The sequence below is a fragment of the Nipponia nippon genome, unplaced genomic scaffold (assembly GCF_047370975.1).
Source record: "Nipponia nippon isolate SJK-2023a ecotype South Korea unplaced genomic scaffold, ASM4737097v1 scaffold_1, whole genome shotgun sequence".
NCBI lineage: Eukaryota > Metazoa > Chordata > Aves > Pelecaniformes > Threskiornithidae > Nipponia > Nipponia nippon.
The window spans coordinates 104,195,513-104,216,706 of record NW_028262290.1 but is presented as its reverse complement, the minus strand read 5'-3'; the positions used below and the strand labels follow the sequence as shown (position 1 = coordinate 104,216,706).

The 21,194-nt window shown below is 40.6% G+C and overlaps 1 protein-coding gene across 1 annotated transcript in view; it reads right to left on the bottom strand.

Annotated features, from left to right (window-relative positions):
• The window catches only part of TPPP (tubulin polymerization promoting protein), a 73,839-nt gene that overhangs the window by 16,033 nt on the left and 36,612 nt on the right, over positions 1 to 21,194 (bottom strand). The window contains exon 3 of the mRNA XM_087765870.1: positions 11,770 to 11,923. Within this exon, the coding sequence (XP_087621996.1) occupies positions 11,770 to 11,923 (154 nt within the window). The remainder of the gene's footprint in view (positions 1 to 11,769; positions 11,924 to 21,194) is intronic.

The window sequence follows — 21,194 nt, the reverse complement described above, 5'->3', positions numbered from 1 at the left end:
CTGACTGTCCCTCATCAATGAGGAAAAATGTAGGAAGAAACAGCACAAAGGGCTGGATGAGGACAACTTCCATCTTAGCAAGTCAGCACCCTCCCTTCTTTTTCACAATGAGTCACATACAAATGATTCTGTCTTGTCATATAGCAGTTCTGCTTGAACTGTTTACTATCTAGAGTAAGTTATATAATCTCTCTAGTTAAATTTTTGTAAAGGCAATGAATTACTTGGAGCCAACCTGCTCCTCTCCTTTCTGTGAGCCCACATAAGCCTCCATTTTCCTTCTCTTATTTGCACATACAGTTAACCACAAAGTTTGCATATCACAGAAGATGCACGTGAACATAATTTTTTTTTTAAACTTTCTCTTTAAGAGAAAAGTTTTACTTAGCACAACAGAATCAAATATAATCACTGTATAAACTCATTTTGGCACACCAAATGAATCAACCAAAGATATTTTCCAAAAATATCAAGACTGCTGTTCTCCCAAGACTGACCATTCTTCCCTTCACTTAGTTGTTTCCATTAACACAAGCCAGCAGCTACAATTTCAGTGTCTTTGCCTCTATCAAAAGAAGAGATCACTGACAAAAGACCCGTTCATTCACCAAGCTTGTGTTTTTACTGATATTTTGCTGGACCGTTGTGCTCACACTAATCTTAAAAAAAATCTTTTAAAAATGGCTGTTGCTCCTTCACTGTCAGTTTCCAACCAAAGATGTGATCACACGACCTCCAAGTTCATGGAAACATCTCAGATGAGTCAGGAAAGGTATGTATGCCTCCCGCCTCTTTCAACTGAAACTCCTCTAACACCAAAACCTCACTGAGATCAGAATAGGCCACAGTCTCAGAAGCAGCTACGGGAAATAAAAAGAAATTTTATTTAGACCAGTAGATTTGCTAACTTAAAGTGATCATGCATTTTTTGTTAATAATTCAGTATTTTTCCCACTTTGTGTCAGTGTTTACAGAGAAGTGCTACTAAGACAGCGAGGAGCTTGGAGCGTGTGGCATACAAGGAGAGGATGACAGAAGGGTGTTTATTCAGACTCAAAAGAGAATAAAAACAATGGAGGCAAATCTTATTCCTGTCCTCAACAGAAGGGTTATATTAGAAATAGAGCCAGTTCAGAAGTACATAGGAAAAAAACAAAACCTACAAAAAAAACAAAGCAAGAGATAATCGACACTATTTAGAAGTTGGGAAATTCCAACTAGACACATGGGAAAAAAATTCTTCACCATTGTGGTTGGTTAAACACAAAAATGGCTTACCTAGAGAGACTAGGGATTCTCTATCCCTGGAGATGATCAAAACTTAAAATCATAGACTCACAGAACAATTTAGGTTGGAAGGAACCTTTGCATACGAGTCCTTATCTAGGATAAATCCTTGCTCACAGCAAGGCTGAAATGAGCTTGCACAGAAGCTTCTCCAGTCAAGTCCTGAACACCTCCAAAGATGGAGGTTCCACAGCCTCTCTAGGCAACTTGTTCCAGTGTTTGACCACACCCAGGGTAAAAAATAAAACAAAACAAAAAAATCCAACATCTCATCCAAATTACAAATTACCCATGTTCCAACTTCCGTGTGTCTAAAACAGCCCTCATACCAAAGAGAGGAAGTGAAAGCTGCAGAGTCTTTGTAAACCCTGAAACCCTTAACAGTGCAAGATGCCTCCCTCCTCCTTTCTTACGAAAGACACCTCTGCAACCTCGGGCAGATTTTGCCTTCTACCTCAAGATAACCGATGAATCAAAGAGCAGTTTACAGAACAAGTAAAACATTCATTTCATCAGTTTTGAGACTTAGAATAAGTTTCAGAAATGTATTATCAGTCCTTATGAAACTGAAAGGAACTACAGTAAGAAGAAAATGAAAGCACAGAAATCAAGAACATGCATTCTGTCAACAGTACTGCAGAAGAATATAGCGCTTTTCTGAAGAAAAATACATCCACTGAAAGCCATGCTATTGCACTGGCTTGGCCTTTATGCAGCAGGGAAACTCCATCAATGCAGTTACGTCAGCATGAACTTTATGGACTCAATAGGACCTCTATCTCAACATTGATGTCAAAGGCTTAGGAAGCAGCTTATGAAGCTTGTACCATGACCATGAAAATAGGGTAACAGTGTAAGACTGAAAGATTCCCCACACTTTCAGGACTCCTCCTTCCAGAACAAAGTTGAGGCAAAGAAGGAGGAAGACAATTCAGTGCTGCTAAGGTCATGTTCTTCATGTTCTGTCAGCACTCATTGCCATCCTTTTACGAAGCATGCAGTTTAAAACACCAAGCTAATGCCAAGAAAGCTGGAGCGTTCACCTGGCACAATGCAACAGGCTGGACAACCAGATCAGTGCAGCACCACACAGCTGTAGCTGCATTGCTTCCATTTCTGCAGCTGGCACAGTCCCTGCCAAGCTCTCGTTAGCTGCACGCCACGCGGCTTTGCACAGAACATGGCCCCATTCCCAAAAAGGATCTCCAGAACCAATTACTAGGAAGTAAACGCAGCAAGAAAAGCTACTGGACTTCAGGAATATCATACATTCAAAACAGACATGAAGTGCAATGGTTTTTACAATGAACTCCTCTCTCCACTGAAACAACTCGCCTGAAGATGTTTTCCACTGCTTGCCATCACTGACAAAGATTCAGGTTTGATTTAAAGCTGTTCCACAGCTTAAGCAGAAACTTACTCGCTTGATGCAAAACACTGCAGTAAGGTTTTCCGGTTTGGGATTTTTTTTTGCCTGAATTACAAATGTCCAGATAGTACAGAAACATTCCCTTCCTGACTTCGGTATTGTGCTTTTTTAGTAACCAGTGGATCAAACGAAGCATTGGAGGCAAACATTAGCTAACAAAATGGCAGACTGTGAGCATTAATTCCTCCCCCGTCCCTTTTCTTTTTTTTTAAACGATCATCTTTTCTCAACTCACATGCTAAATTAAATCAATGCTATTAAGACTCTGATGGGAGAGCTGCAAAAATTGGTGCTGGCTATTCAGGATACAATGCTGCTCTTCAAAATAACCAGTAACTCAGTAACAGTACTTCTGGGCAGAAAAACAGCAGTGTGCTGAGAGTGCTTGCACTGCCAAAAATGCCAGTGATGGGCAGTAGGTAAGGTGCTAATACCACTCCTTACCAGAACGCATACATTTTAGCCATGGTCTTCCTGGCTACTCTCTGTCAACTGTTATCATCCTTCCTCAATTCCTCACTGAAACTGAAGGCCTTTCTGTATTTGCTCCTTCAACCATAAAAACTTTTGTATCTAATAGCATTTCTTCCTAGAAAAGGTTGCCATAGAGATTTGCTTATGTAATTAAAATGTTCTGGGAGCCTCCACAATCAGCACCAACGTTAGCAATCTTAGCAAGGTTTTTAAAATTATTTATTTGCTGGTTACATCCAGAACCTTTGTAAAGAAGGAGAATCTAAAACTGACTATGAAATGGGGAAAAAAAAAATTCCCAAAGGGAAAGTCTTTCCTTTTTGGGGGATTATACCAGGACTCCATACCAAAATGACTTTTTCTTTTTTTTTTTTTTTTTTTAAATTCATGGGAATACATGCATATGCATTAAAAAAACCCGCAGAAAGTCAGGAACAGAGATCAAGCTTCAAAGAAAAATTTGGATTTCATTCATGTGTCTTCAGTTTAGCACGCACACAGACACACACAAAAGAAAATGATAAGCAAGTCCACTTCAATAAAGCCAAAAAGTAGTGATAACACCATTTTAATTAACCAGGTGATGACTTTCAAAGGAGTGGTTTCCAGTAACACCACTTGGGTGTTTTAACACTGCAAGTCCTGACTCTATACATAGCACCTTCTCACCAACTAGTAGTCCAGCTAGAGCTAGACCAAAATACATTAAGAAGGTGCCTTGTATGTGACATCACTTCCAGGAACAATTTCAAATTAGTAAATTAAACCTGCCTCGCCCAGATCTAACTCCCATCAAGGTAAGACCATGTAGTGCCCAGCCATAAGGGGCAGATCAGGTGTTGCACACTTAGCATTTACAAGTGGCCCAACTCCAGCTCCCAAGCATTTCAAGACTCCAAGCAACTACAAATCATGCGATCTAGTAGCCTGATTAACACGGCCTTCCACAAAGTTGAAAACAATGTGCCAACGCTTCTCAGAGGAGGAGTTCTACATTCCTATAGGTGGCGAAGACAAAACAGAATAGGGAAGATAGCACAGACTCACAGGGGTTTTTTTGTAAGCTGGGGTGTTGGTGAATCCTTCTTCAGCCTAATGTTACAAGCAGTCTTTAACGAGATTTGTTCTGACTCAGTTGTAAAATAGTCCTCTTAAACTTCTAGATAATGGGACGAACACAAGAACTGGGGTCTCCCAAGTCAACCCATTGTTTTTTATTAAAAACAAAACAAAACAAAAAGTTGAAGGAAGGTGAAAGTCTGCATCAAATGCAGCATGCTTCCGTTTACCAGCATCACATCGTAATTCTTTTAGTAGCTTTACACACATAGGCAGATTAAATATAGCTTAATGACAACATTTATGGTACATTAATCTTCTTTACGAGATGGGTGATTTCTAGCTCATGTCCTTATTTGAGGACTCAAACAACATACATACATATCTACACGCTTTGTTCCTATAAAATTTCCGCTCTAACTTCAGAACAGCGAGTTAATTTCTGTTGTCTATACAGGAAGATAAAGAAGCATACATGTTTTTTTCCTGCCACAGTCATCATATACCGTAACCAGCCCCCTGACCATCTTGGTAGCCCTGTACTGGGCTTGTTCCAGTGTATCAATCTCGTTCTTGCACAGGGGAGCCCGAGACTGGGCACAGCTCTCCAGATGTGGTCTCACTAGTGGCAAACAGAAGGGAAGGATCACTTCCCCAGACCTGCTGGCTACCCATTTGCTCTTGCAGCCCAGCCAGCATGTGGCTACCCTTCCTTGCTGCCATGACTCACTCACTGCAAGGACTGCTGCTAACTCATGTTCAACTGGCTGTCCATCACGACCTCCAGAGCTGCTTCCTAGACTGTTGGCCCGCTACCCAGCCCATACCTCACCAATTTGGGGCGACTGGGGCCAAGGCCTTGCCATAGTCAAGGCATACTACACCCCTTTGTCCACAGTGCCAGTCAGTTCATCATAGAAAGCAGTGAGGTCGATCAGGCATGACTTGCCCTTGGCAAATCCACGCTGGCTGCTCCAAGTCACCTTCTTGTCCTTTGTGTGTTGAGAAAGGGCTTCCAAGAAGATTTGCTTCACAACCTCCACAGGGATTGAAGTTGTGCTGACTGGCCTGTAGTTACCTGGATCCTCCTTCTTGCCCTTCTTGAGGATGTGTGTGACGCTTGCCTTTTTCCAGTCACTGGGGACCTCCCCCAGCTGCCAGGGCCTTTTGAACATGATAGGGAGCAGCTTTGCAATGACACTGCCAAGCTCCTTCAGCACCCTTGGATGCATCCTACCTGGTCTCATGGACTCGTGCATGTCTAATTGGCTCAAGGGATTCTTCACTCTGACTTCCTTTACTGTGGGTACTGCTTCATGCCCACAGACTCTGCTAGCAGGCTCAGGGACCGGGCAACCCTGACGGCAAGCTCTACCAGTTGAAAAGGGAGGCAAAAAAAGGCATTGAGTATCTCTGCCTTTTCCATGTCCCTTGTCACGAGGTCCCCTGCCACACCAAGCACTCAGCCCACACTTCTGCTACCAGGCTACTTACAGAAACCTCTCATGTGGCCCTTCACCTCCCTCACTAGTCTCAACTCCACCTGAACTTTGGCTTTCCTCACTCTGTTCCTTCATGCATGGGCTATATTCCTTCCACATAGCCTCTCCCGGCTTCCACCTCCTGTGTACTTCCTTGTCGTGTTTGAGCTCAGTCAGAAGCTCCACGTTCATCCATGCTGGCCTGTTGCCATGCTTGCTCGACTTCCTGCACGCAGGAATGGACCCTTCTTGTGCTCTGAGGAAGCTGTCTTGAAGATCAACCAGCTCTCCTGGGCCCCTCTGCCCTCCAGGGCAGCTTCCTGTGGGAAACTGAACAGGCCAAGATCTGCCCTTCTGAAGTTCAGGTTTGTAATTCTGTTGTTTGTCTTGCTCACTCCTCTCACGATCTTAAATTTTACAGTCACCTGGTTGCTGCAGCCAAGGCTGTCTCAGCTCTTACATCCTTAATCAGTTCTTCCTTTCGATTGTGAATAACAGGTGCAGAGTATCTCCTCGAATCATGGATCATCCACTTTAAGAAATTTTTTTAATTAATTTTAGAAATCTTATGGATTGCTTACTTCCAGTCATTTTAGCTTGGTTAATGTCATCCATGAGTACCAAGACATGGGATTGCGAGTTTTTTTCCACCTCCCTGAAGAAGGCTTTATCTGTCTCCTTTTCTTGATCAGTAAGTCTGTAGTAGATTCCTACTATAACATCATCTGTGCTGGTCTGCACTCTTCTCCTTACCTGCAAGTTCTCTACTTGCTCATCATCTGCCCCAAGGCAAAGCTAGATGCAGTCAAGCTAAGCCTTTACATAGACCACAATCCCTCTTCCTCATTTTCCTCACTGTATTTCCTGAAAGGTCTCTGTCCATCCATTGCAGCATTCCAGTCAGGAGAGCTGTCCCACCACACCTCCATAATCCCAGTGAGGTCATAGCTCTGCAGCTCATTTGCCCTGCTTGTTCTCCATGCTAAGTGCTTTTGTGTACAGGCATTTGAGATGGGCCCCAAGTCCTGCTGCATTTACAGAAGCTTGAGAGCCTCCCTTGTCAAGCTTGTCACCTAGACACGTCTGCTCTGTTCCTTATGACCTTTCCTCTTCAGGTTGTGATAACCACCCATACCCAGTTTAACACTCTCCTTAGTATATTAGCAAGCCTAGTTTGCACAGACACTCTTGCTCCACTCTGTTAGATTTATTCCATCCCTGCTCAGTAGCCCTTATTCCTCTGGTCACAGAAGACAAAGCCCTGTCTGCAACACAAGCCATACAGCCAAGCATAGTCCACTTCTACCCAAGCTTTCCTCCTCCCTGTAAGGACTGGGAAGGCAAGACCAGAGCTCCATGCCCTTCACTCTCTCCCCCAGACTTCTGCAGTCTCTCTTGATATGCTCCAGGTTACCTTTGGAGCAGTACTGTTGGCACCCACAAGGAAGAGGAGAAAGAGGTCCATGGTAGAAGGCTGGACAAATCTTGGCAGTGCATCTGCAAGAATCCCAGATCCTGGCACCTACCAAACAACAAAACTCCTGAGACATAAGGTGGGGTCAGAAGATATGTGCCTTGATCGTCCACAGGAGGAATCTCCAGTAACTGTGACTGGTACCCATTGCTCCTGACACCTGGTACAGCACTGTTGCCAGGGTATGGTGACACCCGTTACGGAACAGGGAAGCATAACAGCACATAAAATATTCTGGATGGCAAAAGCCATGGTCCCTCGGTGGTCAGGGATGCCTCCTGTGACTGTTCACTCAACTCTTGCTCAGATTTTGGCTAACAACACAGCTCATGTTAAGGCCTGATGTATGCTGGGAGCAATGCCGTTAGGTCAAAGCAAGGGCAACATGTAGGCAGGACAAAATGGACAGGAAGAGATAAAGATCATTATGCAGCCATTATCACCCACATCTTGCTGTCTCCTGCAGCCAAAATTCTTGCATACTGATTATCTGGCAGCCTCTTCAGAATCCACTGACTTATGGAAATATAGTATAGACCAAACCCCTAAACTGAGAGGTATAAATGCATCAGGTTATCCAAAAGGTTTTTAAAGCTGATCCAACAGCAGACAGACTGCTAAGGCTTTCATGCTTCCTGGTGTGATACAGGGGATGCTCACACCGTGACAGAAGAGAAAAGGGGGAGCACCCTCACTGTAGGCTAGAGTACTGTGACACCCCCTCCATGGCACCCCCTCCATCGTTATTCTTCTGAGGATTGAGTGAGTGACTCATGTACTTTTTAAAGTCAGAGTCCAGATTATGATTATTCTATTGCATGCTGATTATTAAGAATTTGACCTGATTCTGCAGAGGGTCTAGGTGACTGAAAAGTATAGGTAACTGCAATTTTAGGTAATAGGAAAGCTATCCTAATTGCTAGAAATTCTATATAACGATAAGCTACGCTGATTACTAAAATCTTTCTATAATAATAAAGCTCCAATTATAACTACAAACCTGTGGCCAGTTTTACCAAGGATCCTTAAAAAGAACCTGCCTGTCCCTATAGTGTCAGGTAGTGTTGGGTGACACTGCCACTCATTTTTTCCCTTTTGTATGGAGACTAAGTTCAGGCTCAGCTGACTATGACGGGTCCTCTTGATCCTCACCAGCGCCCAGAGTACTATACCTACTCTGAAATTGGAGATCTGTAGGTGGAACAGACCTGCGACAACTTAATGTTGCCAGAAGTCACAAGCTTCCAGCCTTCTCCATCTTGACAGTCTCCGTCCACTTGGTCTCCAGCTGTTGCTCCTTCCTCACCTTGTGTATCTTGGGCTTTCCACAAATACCATGTCAGTCTCCTCTTCATCTTCCCCCTTAATCTGGAACCTCAGGGCCTTGACCATAGCACATCTTCCACAACAGACCACCACTGCCCAGCCTTCAGGGAGATGCAGAAGCACTCTGCAGCACAGGACCTAGGTAGAGGGGTCCTCCCTCTGGAGCCAAGGACTCTGATGTTCTAATGGTAGTCCTGTGGACTACTACATCATCTTAATGGATGTCCATGTGCCGGACAGTATGTCCTGCAGCATGTTGAGACCACCATTGTACAGTCTTCAAGCAGACCCACATAGTCTTGAATGGAATTTCTGAGCCTCTTTGCACTCCTGCTGCAATAACTGCTATGTCTCATTTGCTGTGCTCTGTGGGCTGCACTCTGACTTCCTTGCACTTTCCCTAACAGGTCCCTTTTTGTGAGAATACAATCCTGCCCACATCACCATCACCCTGAGCACCGATCACCTAGCTTTTAAAGTGCTGTCACTGCTGTACTGCCCTGCCACCCACATCCCCCTCACACCAAATTTGACTGGACTGAGCCCTGAGCAACCTGATCGAACTTTGAAGTTAGCCCTCCTGTGAGCAGAAGGTTGAATGAGATCATCCCAGGTCCCTTCCAGTTGAAATTATCCCACATTTCTATGTCAGGGACCCTGTTGAATATACACTGAGGTTCAACTGGTTTCGTTTTAAGAGCCAGCAATGACCAAAGTAAGTATCTGTTCTACAGGAGGTGCAGAAATGCATTCAACATAGTTACAGCACACAGCTTCTTTTACAGGAAAAGAAAGAACCTCAGGCTTGCTCTTGTAGCCTTTGTGTAGGAGTGAGGGCAACTAAAGGGCCCTAGACTTCATCTACATGTCTGATTGTAAACTGTCAAAGATATATGACCTGTAGTGTATATTCTACTGCCAGATCACTACCAAATGAGCTAATAAAGCTATGGCTTAATTAACCCCTATCACTTGCCTGTTGTTTTTCTTCCTGTGTGAGCAAGCCAACCATACACCTTCCATTGCAGATTAGAAAGTAGCTCAAAATTTCACTCAGTTTCAACGTCTGGCTGCTGAGCCTTCTCAACCACATCAACCACAAGCAGGGATTTTGGTAACTCTACAACATTCTGAAGGAGAAGAAAAAATAAACAGAAGAAGAAGAAAAAAAAAATCTTCTATCACAACATACACTAAAATCCTCATTGTCTGATGTGAAAGAAAACTTTCCAACCATCCTGTTGAAGCAGTGGTTTCCCCAGGCTGCCATTCAGTACAGACATGTTGCCCTGCCCACCGCTCCACCCCCCGCCAAAACAGAGAGCACAAAACATAAGAAGTTAAGACACAAAAATCTCCAAACGCTGCTGAAGTATACTTATCCACAAGCCTCACTTAATCATGCTTTCAACTCCTTCCCTAATATGTTTAGATTAAAGTGTCAGTAGTCACACTGAAGTTTTCTGCCTGAAACCTGAACCAAATCTACATGATCTACAGCAGAGCTGTACAGGCACACACTACCTGGCACGGCAGAGTTATCCTATTTCTGTTTAAGAAAAGCTTCATATAACTGTCTAACCATATAGAAATCAGTCCAACTTAAAATTTCCAGGACATAAGACTTCCCAAAGTAAACAAAGCATTAGAATGCTTGTATATAGATTTCACACCTGCATTCCCAGGTTGCTGGGGGGAGAGTGGCCGTTTATTTATTTTAATGTCTTTAATATCCAAGTGTTTGGGTCATTTTAACACCCAGGAACTAAATTACCATGATAAAACAAACATAAAATTTGGGGGGTTTTCCCCCACACACTCCCAGCCTGCAATCTCCCTCCCTTTAAGCTCTGCCTCCTGCTCCTTCCTTTGCCAGCAACCAGGAGAGAATATGGTGATCCCCCTGCTCTCCCATTATTTCTTCACTTCTCCAACTCTCCCCAGGACTGCACATACAATAGGAGTACAGGCAAGCCTCACACTGCTGGCTCATATTCCCCCTCCATTCCTCTCCCCCTGCTGCTGGCTCATTCATATACCTCTGCAGCACCTGTATTATACTACCCTGCATCTGCAAAGCTCTCTCATCACCCTGTCATCCATGCAGAAAGAGGCTGTTCCCTTATTAGCAGCCATTGATCATTTCAATATCTGACTGCTGAAATACCGAAAATGGAATCAGGAGTGAGGCCTAGAAGAATGTGCAAAAGTCAAAGGGAGAATCCCTGGAGAGATGAACAAGTTCTTCAACCTCACTAAAATGAGTGAAGGACAAAAAGGAAGGTTCATTATTTTAAATCTGTATCAAAACTACCACTTGTTTCAAATGAGAGTACAAGAGTAATAAAGTCTTTTAAAAATCTGCCAAATTGTACAACTCAAAAGAGATCTCTCCACTTGACATTTCCACTGTTCATTTGTGCAGAACCAGTTTCTGGAAAGATTATTTACAATTAGATTTTCATTCACAGCTCTACAGCCAAAATTCAGCAGGATCACAAATTTTAAGCAGATGAACTAAATTCACAGGACTATTCAAGTTGATGGTAAACACTCCACTATCTCCTAAACTACAGGGTAAAAGCTTGCCTAACCTGAGCACTTACAAGGACAACCAAACTTATGGACACTAGGCTATAACTTCCTTTTCATATATAAAGCTTAATGCCAATATTTAAAAAAAAGAAAAAGAAAGAACATTATTGTTCTGACAGACTTGGAACAAACAAAAAACAAAGACCAGACCACATGATAATTATTCCCAGATTTCCAGTGTTCTGGGATTCACGTGGCGTATTAAGTGGATTTACAACATCTTTGCTTTAGTCTTTTTGGTATTTCACACAACATCTTAGAACTGTTTAATGAGGTTCTAAATTTAATTCCCTTCTACTCTTTTTGATTTGGATACACCACTCTTCATGATTGTTTTTATGTTCTAACCACACACCTCTTTCTATGTTCTAACCTCTCCTTGAGTTTTCCTGACCATGCTGTTAGGTGGTACTACAATTCCTAGCAGAAGCAATGACAGTGCCACACAAGAATACACTGTAGTGCAAGACTCAGCTGTTGCATAATCTTTGCTCCCCCGTCAGCTCAGCACAGTTGTTGCTTTCAGGCCTACAGAGGCACGCAGCTTGGATTTGTGGATTGTAAAGGGAAGCAGGTGAATATAACAACACTGCAGTAGAACAAAGGACAGCTAGAACAATCCATCCATTAGATCAGTAACGTACCGTTACTCCAGATATAATCGGGGCTTTTCCTTCAATTAGTTTATATATTTCTTGAACTGCTTCCTCATCACTCTTGTCTTTAAATCGCTTCTTGGAGAGTTCTTGAAGAGCTTCCTTAAACTGCTCAAAAGTGATAGTTCTGGAAGACTTTCCCCTGTCAAAACACACAGAAATTGAAAGAAATTACAAGACAGCACAACAAGCATGCCAAGAATAGCAGAATGGTTTCAGTTTACCACAGTGAACAACAGAAAACTGCAACAGAACAGGAAGACCCATGCAGGCCATTTATGGTTTCAAACAAAACATATCCCCCAGGAATATCACTTTCTTTTTTATGTACATCAGTAGGACAGCACTTCAGAAACTCCCCTTGATGAATGTTCAGAAATAAAGAGGAAATAAAGGGACCTGGCCTGCTGTCAGAATGCCTGCAGCTCATCAAATCAAATATAGTCTCATTTGGTTGATCACTTTTAAAGCCTGCATGCATAAAAGACAAGAACTGAAGCATCTTAGGTGAGTTTTGTTATTTAATATTTTTTATTCCTCTTTGAATAACTGGTTATGACATTATTATTCATAGGTCACTGTTTATGTATTCACAAGTAAATTAAGAATAACACTGCTGTGTAAAGCAAACTATTGAAAAGCATTTAAAAACTTGAAATTCCTCTTCTATTAAAGAGTGACAAATTTTAAAGTGATAAATTTGAATTCAATACCTGCTTTCCTTCTTAGACCATCGGCTTCATAAAACATCCACAGGTTCATGGAAAACACAGTATAGAAGTCTGATAAACTCATAAACCCCCAGAAGTTCAGAGCTGAAGACTTGCTGTTATTTTCACTAACAGGAAGCCCATATTTCCACACTAGTAAATTACTTGCTTAGGTTTACTTTTACTGGAGAAGATTTTGCTATAGCAGCGTACAGTGCAAAATCTGACAAGTGGAGTGGGAAATTCACACTTTACAAACATCTATTTATACAGTCCTGCAGATCCTGCAGATCTTTTATACCCATCAGGCCAAAGGGTTCAATTGATAAAACTCTTACAAAGAAACTCAGCATTCACTACAGAGATGTGTTTAACCAAAAGGGGATTAATGCAAGTCTGTTTTCTAGCATTTTAAAATATTCAGTTTAGGCAGGAGATAATGTAGTGGAGTACACACTGTTCCTTTCTTTTCCCTAATATGAAACTATTTTCAGTATTCCTCATTTTAAAATTCAGGTATGAGGCCACATCATTAGTGAGATTACTCACCATTAAAAATTTTTTTTTTCTTTTCTATGAATTATATCACATACAAAACACACTGTTTCCTGTATTATTAATTACAGATTCCCTGATCTTTAGAACAAGAATTTACACATAAAAATTTAGCCATATGTTTTAAGCTAAAATTTAACAGATCAAATAGAAAAATTTTCAAAAAGATGTTCTGATACTTACACTGATGTAAGCTTAAATAGTACCATCTTTAATAGCAAAAGACATTTTCAATTGCTTATAACATTATGAAACCCTCAAAGTTGAAGAAATATTTGAGAGTCCATGTTGCTAGGAAACATGCTACTACATGAGTTTTGTTTGCCACTTAAGCATTTCTTTTTATGCCAATTTAGAGAGTATTTCAAGCAAATCAGGAGACAAAAAAACAAAACAAAACCAAAAAAATACAACCAACAGTGACAGCTGTTTATACAGGGATAAATGATAGATGCAAGGATAGAGAAAGTGTGCACTGGCAACAGACATCTCAGGCTATAAACACTACGCATAGAAACATAATTTTAACTCAAGCATCACAAAGAGCCACTGTGAAGAGCAATTCATCTATCTATCATTGATTTATCTTTGATCTTCTCTCAGATACCTTCAGAGGTCAAATCCCCCTCAGCTGGAGGGTGCCTCCACTAATGCAAGGGGAAGTGAGATTTCTCAGTTTTAGACACCAACAGTTAGGAAGTGACTCCTACTTCAATTAATTAAACACAAGATGAAATTTTATTCCAGGCTTTTAAAAGAAGGAGAAATTGGTTATTCACAACAAAATTCAACACTAACGGAATGCTTTACATACCATTCATTACTAGTACCTTTTATTTCCAATGCAGCCCAACATGTAGCAAATCCCTACATCCCTCACACTTCCTATTTTAGCCAGAAATAAATTTTATCTGTTTTTTGACCAAACTTTGTTGTTTGCAACTACTTATCTGCTTTAGGTGAAGCATATGCTGGAATATCGCACGGAATTAGCTAGTAAAAGAACATCATGACAGTGGAAATGAAGAATATAATCCAGTATTTCATTAATCAGAAAGACACATGGAATAAACTGTAATTAACTACCTGGAATTTGTCCAGGATTCTCATTAACAGGATTAACATCCCTCTTCTGATGAAACATGTCCAAGAACTTTTAACTAGCTCAAGAGGTCCGGACTTCATTTTGGTTTGCCTCTTATTTAGAAAAAGATGGCATTGGCAATCACTGCAAAGCTTCAGTGTAACACCACACTAAAACCCTTGTTCACTACAGACTCACAGCCAAGTCTAACATATAGACCTTTTGAATGCAATTTCCTGTAGTGCATAGGTTATCTGGAAGCCTCCAATCAGGATTGCTACAGTTTAGCTTGGATCATCAGTCAGGATCATCACAATGGGAAAGAGAATGACCACTTCCAGCAAAACCTGTTGAAGTTCATGTTGATTCCTTTTATTTTTACTAACACATGTAGAATTTTTGGTTCCGCACTTATCAAATAGAAAAGCATGACTTTTTTTTTCTTTTTTTTTCCCCTGTATTAAAAGGAAAATACATAAATAAGGGTGCCAAGAGGAACAAAGAGCATCTCCTTCTGGTCAAAGACATAGCCATTCCTACCTCTCACATTTGGTCTTTTCCCTGTCACACTAACATGGGGAATGGAAAGGAGGTTTTTTCCCGTCTAACTTAAGGTGTAACCACAAATTGGATACATATATGAGCAAAGTAGTATTGCTGCTGAACCCAAAAGAAAAGGAAGTGTGCATCATGGCAGATATTCTTTACCAGCAAAATACATTGATTGGAGTGACACTAAAAACAGGATTGGGAGAAAGGAATTTTTGGAACTATATCCCAGGTAGAAGTTTCCTAAATAAAGCAGCTTTAATTTTGAAATTCATTATCTTTTTCTACACTCCAAAAACATTCTCTCTCCCCCTCCCATCTATTACAATATTATCAAGCCCATCTGAAAAGCATCATAATTAACTCAAAAATTGTACAGTTGCAAGGTACACCAAGTCTTGTGGAAAACCCTAAGAACATAGCTCATGATTAACTTGTGTTCTGGCACTTTTGGTATGCCATGTACGGTACACGTATGCCATGTACCATAGCATCTAAATTACCAAGTAGCAATGCTACAACCCCTCCCATCTGTAGAGGCAGGTCTCAAAGAGCTCTGAGCAGCTGCTGCTATCATTGTTACTCAGCAGGACTGCATGCTCCTACCTCTCTTTTACCTGTACAGTCATGGGTTGAATGCAGAGGAGAAAACAGTCTAAGTAGGTAGAAATAATAGAGGCAAAGTCTCTCAATGAACCTATATAGCTCTTGATTTACACACTCTTAAGCTACAGGATCAGCCCCCTCCAGGTCCACAAAAATGCCCTGCGGAGAAAGACTTCGGCATACTGGCGGACAAAAAATTGGACGTGAGTCAGCAATGGGCGCTCACAGCCCAGAAAGCCAACTGTATCCTGGGCTGCATAAAAAGAAGCGTGGCCAGCAGGTCTAGAGAAGTAATTCTGCCCCTCTACTCTGCTCTGGTGAGACCCCACCTGGAGTACTGTTTCCAGCTCTGGAGTCCTCAGCACAGGAAAGACATGGACCTGTTAGAGCGGGTCTAGAGAAGGGCCACAAAAATGATCAGAGCAATGGCATACCTCTCCTGTGAAGAAAGGCTGAGAGAGTTGGGGGTTGTTCAGCCTGGAGAAGAGAAGGCTCTGGGGAGACCTTATTGTGTCCTTTCATTATATAAAGGGGCCTTATAAGAAAAGATGGGGATGGACTTTTTAATAGGGCCTGTAGCAATAGGACAAGGGTTAATGGTTTTAAACTAAAAAAGGGTAGATTCAGACTAGATATAAGGCAGAAATTTTTTACAATGACTGTGGTGAAACACTGGAACAGGTTGCCCAAAGAGGTGCTCATTGCAGGGTGGTTGGACTAGATGACCTTTAAAGGTCCCTTCCTACCCAAACTATTCTATGATTCTATGAAAAATGGTAATACTATGAACACTGCATGACACACAAGGCAGTTGTACCCTCAGTTTATTTCCACCATTCTTAATGCCCTGTTCACATGCAGGAAGCCCCTTCCTGATGCCAGCTTTTCAGAGGTCATGAAGTTAAACTAAAAAAAACAACCAAAAACCAAACAAGAAACCCACCTAAAAAACCCCAAACCAACCAGTTTCTTTCTATTAAGCATTGCTACAAAGAATCAGCTTCTTTGTGTATATTTGTAACTTGTTTTTAGAAGATCATTATAAATATCTTGTTTCCATGGGAATAACAAAACAAATACATTAACTTTCATTTTCCAAGTGTTACAAGTTCAAACAACTTGTCTACAATTAAGTATGCCAAGGGCGATCTCTCAGCTATTAACGCTCTTCTCTTAGGTTTAGCATTCCAGAGAGTTAACAGAGACCTAGAAATAAGATAAAAAACTGTACATTAAAAAAGAAAGGGGGGGAGGGGGGGAAGAAAAAAGGAAAGAGATGAATGAAATAGAAGGAATGTGTGAACAGCTACAGAAACACAACCCAATCAGACACTGGAAATGAAAATTAAAACTATCTGACTAACTATAAGACAAAATGGAAAATAGTAACAATAGAGGGAAGGTGGGAAAAGAAAAGACTTTTACAAAAACAGACATCATAAGCTTTGCCACCTCAATGAAAAGAACAAAATATATGTAAGAGGGACATTAATAATATAATTTTTTTAAAGCCCTGTACTTTATTATGACACAAAGAAACCTTATGTTTAGGAAGGATACATTCTTACATGCCATTCTATTTTAAGCTCTGCTTCTTACAACAAACAGAATTACTCCAATGCATCACTCTTCTGGGGAGGAAACAGCATATTCATGGTACATTCATGAAAGTTGCTTGTATCTATGCTTACCTTTGGGAACAGATTGAACATACTTAGAAGAATTTTAGGAAGCTTCCCCTCACTTCCCCTTCCTTGGTGGGTCTCTCCACATGTAACCACTATGAATGGGGAGATTCTGAACTAAAGCTTGAATTCCTTGATTTGCTCTTGGGAGCCCAAGTTCACATATGTAAAAGCATCAGTTCTGAGCCCAGATGTCAGCATGGTGAACATAAAGTGTAAAAGACCAAACATTGGCCCAAAGTAGATTGCAATAGCAAGTGATGCAGTTTTCATTTGCAAATATTACTAACAGTGTCCTGTGTTCATAAGATTAGAACAATGCAGTGTGAAAACGTACTGTTGCCAATTAATATTTCTATGTTATTTGGACTTGAATACTATGTGGATTAACGGTTCTTTACAATTTTAGCTGAAAAGAAAAGCTAATACAAATACACTCCACATACCCAATACACAAAATCCTTGACCAATATTAGAAATCTTTATCTCCATAGCACTATTACAGTTCAGTGTTAATACAGCAAAGTCTCCACCTTAATAGTTTACTGTCTTAATCTCTGAGCTACCAAAAGTCATCCCATACTCCCATCCCAAAAGGTCACTTTTCCTTTCAATTTTCTTAGATTGAAGAGGGGAAAGAAGATGTAAAAATACTGAGAGAAGCTTCTATTCTTGCTAGCATGCCAGAGAGGATTACAGCAGGATACACTAACAAGGACTGTTTTATCATGGAAGTTGTCATCTACCCATAAAGGTCTAAGGAGTACAGAAAGTCTGACAAGGGTGTGAAGACAGCAAAACTAGAGGTGGGAGCCCAACAAATGTTTTTGCATAAACTCTTGTACAAGGAGTTTTGTTTGTAAGGTTTATTTAGTCTAAATTCACCATGGGCTTGGGTGTCTCAGTCAAACGAGCAGTCAAGCAAAACTCAACAGCATCATCTCTCGTAAATCAGAAGAAACAGGATTTTTGGGTACTCTCTATATTGATTTCCTTCCCAAGGCAGTCTCATTCATTCAGAAGACAGAATGAAGGATTGCGCCAGCAACAGAATGCCCCAGTGGCTTATTTGTCACAGTTTTGGACTTACTGGCACAATAAGTTTCATCAGGCAATTTCTGATTTGCCACTACTGCTCCCACATCCATGTAGGTAACTGCTAACCAAATAATAAGAAACAGTCCTGAATTATCAGAATTAATCATTTAAATTATTCAAATTAATCATACAAAGGTGTCATGATAACATTGAGAACAGACCGTAAGTCAGACTTTTTACCCCAAACCCTAACAAAGGCATATTTCCTAATGACATTCAGACCAGACTTTGAACTTTAGCTGTTTCTACTTTATCTTAACAAACAAACAGAGAGAAATCAGAAGTGTTTCTTCTAAAACATGTTTGGGTTTTTTGTTTGGGTTTGTGTTTGTTTTTTGTTTTTTTTTTTATTTTTTGGGGGGGGGGTTGTTGTTTTTGTTTTAAGTTAAGGGAAATAATAGATGGATCTTGCTCAACTTGTCCAGAATTTTTTACTTTTGTTCCAAGAGCAATCTGCCATACTAAAAAATCACCACAGCTGAAACTCCCTGATTTTCATACAAATAGATTTTTCTAATTTACCACTTCACAGCAGCAACTTTATGATTATTACTGTGTTTCCCAAAGCATTCACTCCTATTCATTTATTAGAACTGACATTTATTTTTTTCTTGCTACTTGTGATAACACACCAAGTCTTCTTGATGTAATCTATAAACATAATATATATTAATAGCACTGGTTAGTGGTATTTGTACTGTACACGTTGACAGTAAAAACGTACCACAGACAAATTCCTTGGAGCAAAAGAGGTTTGTATTGGTCTCTGAAATACATCATTCATCTAACAGATGTATTCTTTTTCCCAAGAATGTCGGCTGTAATGTTACCAGCACAAAGTCCAAGGCTAGCCTAACCTGTTTAACCAAGAAGCAGACTATGCCATGGGGCTGGTAGTTTATTTTTTTCCTTTTGTGGTTTACAATTTTCACTTTCTGCTCCCTTTGGGCTACACAGCTCAGCATTTTTACTGGCCATCAGCCCCACAATTCACAGTCAAAAAAAAGTCCCAAACTACAGCTAGGTCCCTAGGTAGGCTAACCAGGCTGCTAGAACCTTGCAATCTAATGGAGTATTTAACATATCCTATGAAGATCTGTTTCTTGCTATATATCAGTCAGGAACAAAATTACAAAATTTAGATATACAATGCCAAAAACTTACAAACAAAAAAGAGAACACAGTTTCTTGGATAAAACTGAACAATATATGACCAAAGCAGAGACTTGTGTAAAAATTGGACAAATATAGGTGAAGGGAGAAGGGGGTGGGGGGAAGAAAAGATACTGTAATACAATTCTATCAGGTTCTTTGTACTGCACTATCTAATAGCTCTAAAGAAAGGTGGTTGTAAAAGAATCAATTAAGAAAATAAAACTTGAGGTATCACATTGCATCAGAGACTTTTGCCCAGTTAATGGGTAGAACTGGGATACTGAAATACATCTGGATGTCGATGCAAGCAGGAGTAAATTGGCAAATTGTTAGGAAAGAAGATATCCTTCCAGAAGATATCCTTAGAAAAATGATGCTAGGAAGAAGATACAGCAGAGATCTTCAGCTAAGGTAGTGGCCACTTCTGGAACGCAGGCACCTTTGAGTGCATGGCTATTTACCAGAAGTGGATTCCCTTGAGTGGAGTGCAAGATTAGGACTGACAAAGGACATCCAGATGACCTTCACAATTACTCTATAAATATAACTTCTAGCATCTCAGCCAAGTCAGACATAAGGAGTTGGACTGAATGGTTTCATATACCCCACAATCACAAGGCAATGCCATCACCAGTTTTCTCATCATTCCAGGACAGCAAAGCAACAAGAGAGGCACAAAGCAAAATGCAGTGCAAAATCCTCTCTCTATATCACAGCAATAGTCATGACTTGCAGAAACCTCTCTGGAGTTAGGGAGTGGGGAGCAAGAGCAGAAGAACACACATCGTTCACTCAGGAACTGAACCTGGAAATGCCACTTTCCCTCCAGGTGCTTTTTGTCTCATTACTGAGCAAGGGTAAAGAAGAGTGTGCGTAGTTCATTATAAGTATCTGAAACTGTGACAGCTTGTGAACTGCCATGCTTTGAAAATCTGAAGCAAGAGGACTTCAGCAGCTCATTAAACAGCAGTCGATACCTTTATCAGGCTTTATCTTAACCTAAATATTTTAGGCTTCTCTCATGAAAACTCTCTTCTATATTTGAAGTTAACCTTTTTCTCCTCTTAGCTTTATTTTGGCAGCATTTCCTTCTTATGTGCTTCACTCACAGTGAAAATCCGTTTCAATTAAAATAAAATCTGAAGTTAAAAAAAAAAAAAAAGGGGGCAAACCCAAAAGCTATAAGCCTATCAGACAAAATAGTATTGGGAAGGGAATGAAGAGGGGAGACTGGAGAAAGAAAATGACTTGGCAAAAACACGTAGTAGGTAAAAGCTTCCAAAGGAAAGCAAACCTCTGAATGAGTTAAAGAGATTAATGGGACCTAAAGAGGATGTGGAAAAGAAAACATCCAAGCAGAAAGTAGGTCTGATAGTTATATAGGGCTTAGAGGAAGAGATGAAATTAGCTTAAAAGAGTAGCAGAATCCACTTGTTTGTGGTTTGTTTGGGTTTGTTTTTTCAGTTTAAGTTAATAAAAATAATGTTATATCTGGATATTTAGGAATAAAGATCCATGTAATGGTTAGCTACTGATAAAAAGCTGCAAAGGAAGTATTTGGAAAACTCTGTGAAGCTTGAAGAAAGCGCATGCCCCAACTTATGTCAAAGGAGTTTGCATTGTTCATGACAGGCACATACCTGAGTTTGAAGAGAGAGCCAAACGTGCTACCAAGTACTCTGGGAGGATTTCAACTTTTCCTTGCTAATTGGTATCATACAAAGAAGAGAGATGTTCTGGCTGTCAATCCCCTGGACTCTACACGAAGAATGTAATAACTGTATACACACAATGGATAAAAGATAGTAATTTTATCACAAACATATTGCTTTTATCCTTAGAATGCTGTCTACTTCAGTGAAAGAATCCAATAAATGACACGCAACTTGCGTGTTGTTGCAGATCGTGTTGTTCAGTAACATAGAAATGCTTTTGGGTACATGAAGGACTGGCACTATTTGTCTGCAAAAC